The sequence below is a fragment of the Alosa alosa genome, chromosome 4, assembly GCF_017589495.1.
Source record: "Alosa alosa isolate M-15738 ecotype Scorff River chromosome 4, AALO_Geno_1.1, whole genome shotgun sequence".
Classification (NCBI taxonomy): Eukaryota; Metazoa; Chordata; class Actinopteri; order Clupeiformes; family Clupeidae; genus Alosa; species Alosa alosa.
The window spans coordinates 20,820,299-20,822,513 of NC_063192.1; the positions used below are offsets into that span (position 1 = coordinate 20,820,299).

Here is a 2,215-nt window from a genome sequence, read left to right on the forward strand (position 1 = left end):
TGTTCTTCAAAGTTGTCCACTAGATGGCAATCATGTGACGAAAAACTTCAATTACCGGATGGGATGGGTTTGTTGCACATGCACACAGGACTTTGACAAAGTAAATATTGTAACCTATTTTATACAGTCTATGGTTGTAACAAGTAAGAGTGTAAATACTTAACATATTAATAGAAAATATTGTCTCAGTAAATATTATGGGCCTAATTTCAAACATTTGAACCTACCAAAATGCAATAGGCTATATGAAATTCAAATAAGCCTCCAATTCAAACACAATACTCAAAGTTACTTCAGACAACTCACTTGAATCATTATGAGCCTTTCAACGTTTCGACTTCAAAGCAGGATTACATCACACAGACCCAAACTGAAAAAGTGCTTTTTATTAGAAAATAATTCTGTAACAGTATAACAAACGGTGTAAAACTTCCAGCAAAAGCTATTAAAACATATCAATTTGGCACTAGTTTTCCATCATTAAATGTCAACCGAGAAAGTGCATGACGACCAGTAAGGCTATAAAAGAGATATGTCATGTATAGCCTCGAATAAAGAAAGTTTCTTGACCAAGGATATGATCGCACAACATGATTGTTGCTGCAGTGTAATAATCTAATAGGATATAGCAGCAACATCATAGTTACGCTACAAACACATGCACAACCTATATTTGTGAAACAAGAATTCAATTTCTAAATCCATCTGAGATTAATACAAAACATGTAACAAATGGCAATGAACCATTAGCCTAATGAACTCGTTTTGGGTTCGCGTAAAGAACTTGAGGTAGGCTTGGAGATAAATCTTACAGCGCCATATGCTTCATCACATAATGATTTCGTTTTTAATTAGGCATCTTAACAGACCTGGCAAAATCCCGGTTGCAACACAGTCACTCATACGAATGGTATGGCTCTGTCTCGGGATACCTGGCATAAGAGAGTTGAGGGAGACTGCCAGGGGGACCGCTGTGGGGCATCAGGACATCAGGGGGCCGGTGGCACCGGCTACAGGACGGGGGGATATGGTAATACATCACGTGAGAGTCAGGGTAGGTCTTAGGGGACATCGAGGACGGGTTACCGCTGGTCGCCTGTTGGTAAAGTGATCCCGGTGAGGATGGACTACCCTGGGGTGCACTCCATGCGTTGGTGAGGTATGGTGTTTGCCAGTACACCGATTCCTGGTGAAAGTAATGCGGCTCAGGTAAATTTAGCATCGCTGTTCCCGGCAGGTAGGGTGAAATAGGGGGTCTGCACGAACGTTTCAGCCGTCTCCGTCGTCTGTAGTTGCCTTTATCGAACATGTCTCCAAAGGCAGGGTCCATCATCCAGTAATTGCCTCTCCGCTCCCCTCCATTCAAGTTTGGAACCTTCACAAAACATTCATTAAGGCTGAGGTTGTGACGAATGCTGTTCTTCCATCCCTTTTGACTTGCCTGATAATAGGGAAATTTGGAGATGATGAATTGGTAAATCCCACTTAATGTTAACCTTTTCTCATGGCTCTCTTCGATAGCCATTGCGATTAAAGCCACATAAGAGTAGGGTGGTTTCTGCGAAGGATCCCCACTATCCGACTCGATGCGCTCCTCAACTCCCTCCGTTTCCCCAGGACATTCCTTTATTGCGGTGTGTGGACTTTCCCGGTCCTCTATTTCCAGATCATCACTGTTCTTAACGACGACAAGGTTATCCATGCTTGTATCTCAAAGCTAAATGCACTTATTAAAGCTTACCGACGGCAGAGTAGTCTAAGTAGAACTTCTGTCGGTAAACTCCGAACTGGTTCCTGATCAGGTGTGCATCATCCTTGCATTTAGCCTGCCGCTAACCCCGCCCATAATGTCTTGAAGTGCGCGGGTTCTCACGATATAATTGTATCATATGAACTGGGTCAAAAGTTCACAGTTGATTTTGATAGCCTTGATCAACATGTGTATATTTAGTCTATTGCCAGTGTGTTTCTGTAACAAAACGATTGAAGTTGGCGCGTTGAGCACAGGCGGCATCCTTTGAACTCCGATGAGAAGCGAGACATTCAGGAATCCTGAATGAGAAAGTGAAAATCGAATTGTCATGAATATCAATATCCTCGTTATTACAAGCGCCAATACTGAATAATTGTATTTCTTCGATTAACATTAATGTAGGTCTACCATGCAATAGCATTCTTAATGATGGAGCAAAATCTATTCAGCTTTATTCTCTAA

General features: G+C 41.9%; 1 protein-coding gene across 1 annotated transcript; it reads right to left on the reverse strand.

Annotated features, from left to right (window-relative positions):
• Positions 1-366: 366 nt before the first annotated feature.
• Positions 367-1,778, reverse strand: foxl2l (forkhead box L2-like). Its single transcript, XM_048241833.1, has one exon. The coding sequence runs from the start codon at positions 1,700-1,702 to the stop codon at positions 896-898; it is 807 nt and encodes a 268-aa protein (XP_048097790.1). The 5' UTR covers positions 1,703-1,778; the 3' UTR covers positions 367-895.
• Between the last annotated feature and the right edge of the window lie 437 nt (positions 1,779-2,215).